The sequence below is a fragment of the Cucurbita pepo genome, unplaced genomic scaffold (assembly GCF_002806865.2).
Source record: "Cucurbita pepo subsp. pepo cultivar mu-cu-16 unplaced genomic scaffold, ASM280686v2 Cp4.1_scaffold002718, whole genome shotgun sequence".
Classification (NCBI taxonomy): domain Eukaryota; kingdom Viridiplantae; phylum Streptophyta; class Magnoliopsida; order Cucurbitales; family Cucurbitaceae; genus Cucurbita; species Cucurbita pepo.
In genome coordinates this window covers 1-1,941 of record NW_019648752.1, presented here as the reverse complement: position 1 = coordinate 1,941, position 1,941 = coordinate 1, and the positions used below count along the sequence as shown (strand labels likewise).

General features: G+C 40.4%; 1 protein-coding gene across 1 annotated transcript; it reads right to left on the bottom strand.

Annotated features, from left to right (window-relative positions):
* Nucleotides 1-9: 9 nt before the first annotated feature.
* On the bottom strand, nt 10-1,915 carry LOC111786767 (LEAF RUST 10 DISEASE-RESISTANCE LOCUS RECEPTOR-LIKE PROTEIN KINASE-like 2.7). The gene has a single exon (XM_023666996.1). The coding sequence runs from the start codon at nt 988-990 to the stop codon at nt 52-54; it is 939 nt and encodes a 312-aa protein (XP_023522764.1). The 5' UTR covers nt 991-1,915; the 3' UTR covers nt 10-51.
* Between the last annotated feature and the right edge of the window lie 26 nt (nt 1,916-1,941).

Genomic DNA, 1,941 nt, shown 5'->3' with positions numbered 1-1,941 from the left:
AAAAAAAAGCCCTTGAAATATATCTATCGTACACAGATTTAGGATTTTGTTCTAGGAAATAGAAATCATTTCAAAGTTCGTGGGAGAATTAATGGGAAGTGGAGGAACATCTAGTTGGATGCTTATTTGAATCAACTTAGCATCTGGATGAACTAACTCTATACGAAGAAGAATCGAAAAACCCTGAAAAGGATTTGAATCATACATACCTGAAGGCGTTGATCCACAAGTGGTTTTGAAAGCTCCATCCAAACAATAACAAGTGAATTCACCCAAACTTGGGTCTGAACCACACTGCCCGCCTGATTCATGACACTCATAACACACTCTATTGTCTATCCTCCACTGCAACTCAAATCCAGTTTCAAGAGCTTCTTTTAGGTTTAGCTCACTTGGATTGCTCTGTAGACTTTGCATCATTGATCTAGAGATTGCAACATCAACGCTATGGTTGCACTTCATCGTGTTTGAGCTATTCCTAGCCTCGGAATTCTGGGTTACGATGAGATTAACATAATTTGTACTGTTTATGTTGCAACGAAACTGGCCAGGCAAACCAACGGGCAAGGATGCGCAGTCATAAAGTAGCTTTAGGGGCTGAGTGTTTGAGCTGTAGTAGAAGAGGTTTGAGTCAAACGTGGTGTTCTTCAAGGACTGTGGACAGATATTGTTCCAGTAATCTTTTCTAACTACCCTCAGAGTGTGTGTGTTGGTATTGATCTCGAGAATCCGATAGGCGATGGAGTTGATTGCAATTTCTAGAGCTTCTTCTCTGCAACTCAACTCAAAACTTGGATGGCCACAGTAATCAGGTCGATTCAAACCCCAGAAAGGATAGCCGAGATTTGGATATGTGAGGCACTTCAGTGATGAGTTGCAGTTTCTATATTTCTCCTCCTCGCCATCACATAAAAGAGTCGGGGGTTGGATTAGAACTGTTGCTATGGAGATCAAGGCCAGAAGCAAGGCTTTGGAGGGATTGGTAGCCATTTTTGACAGGGGAGTGTAAATTCAGAGGTGTGGAATAGAGAAGAATGAATGAAATGGTTGAGTTTATTATGAAGAATGATGATTTGGTTGAAGAACTCCAACGAAGTGGGATGTTAAGTTTTGTCAAAGGGAGGCTTCCGTAAGTGCTACACTACCGATGCCAGTCAATCAACGTTTAGCTGAACTCACTTGGTCCTAATACAGATGTCCACTTCTTATTTGTCATAGCACCTAACACCTCTTATCTCTTTCTCTAACTAAGCAAGGGGGTCTCAAGCAAAGTAGGAAGACTGCGTCTGCCTCTACCTCTTAGTTCATCTTAGATTGAAAAAACTATAAGGCTCTTTTTACTTCACCCTCCTAAACTTTCGATTGAGAAGATGAAATGGACGACTTCCAGGTTCTTTTAGTATCTCTTTTTTTGAACCGGGTAAAGCTATTTGAAGAATCTTTCGAGCTTGTTAGGGACAGGTTCTAGTCACTCTTTTGATGTCATGCCATTGTGGTGGCACGGGAACTACGTAAAATTTTTCCCTACACACCTAGAAACTCCATTTCAACTTTAGACTCCACAGCTCACCCAAATGAGCGCTACTAAGTTGGCCCGACCTCATCGATCATTTGCTTAAACTGCTGTATTTGCAGTGCAATATTTGCTACAGAGTAGGGATCGGAGACTCGAACAAACCCGAACTTTGAATATGATCTTTCAGTTCTTGCAATCACCATTTTCAGGATGATTGAAAAGTAATTAAGTTTAGAATCATATTTAGTGAATAACAAGGAGTAAGGCGAGTCTTCTGAGGTCCCAAAACAATACAACGGGACAAAGTTTTTATTTTACATATATGCGTAATATATAAGTTCAGTGACTGGTAGTGATGGCCTCTTCTTGTGAATGATCAAGATGTTAGTTTTAAAACTTGGGATAGTATTGTGATTTTCATGTTG

Excerpts from the sequence above, each read along its gene's own strand:
- LOC111786767 (XM_023666996.1), bottom strand. The coding sequence starts at position 990 with ATGGCTACCAATCCCTCCAAAGCCTTGCTTCTGGCCTTGATCTCCATA.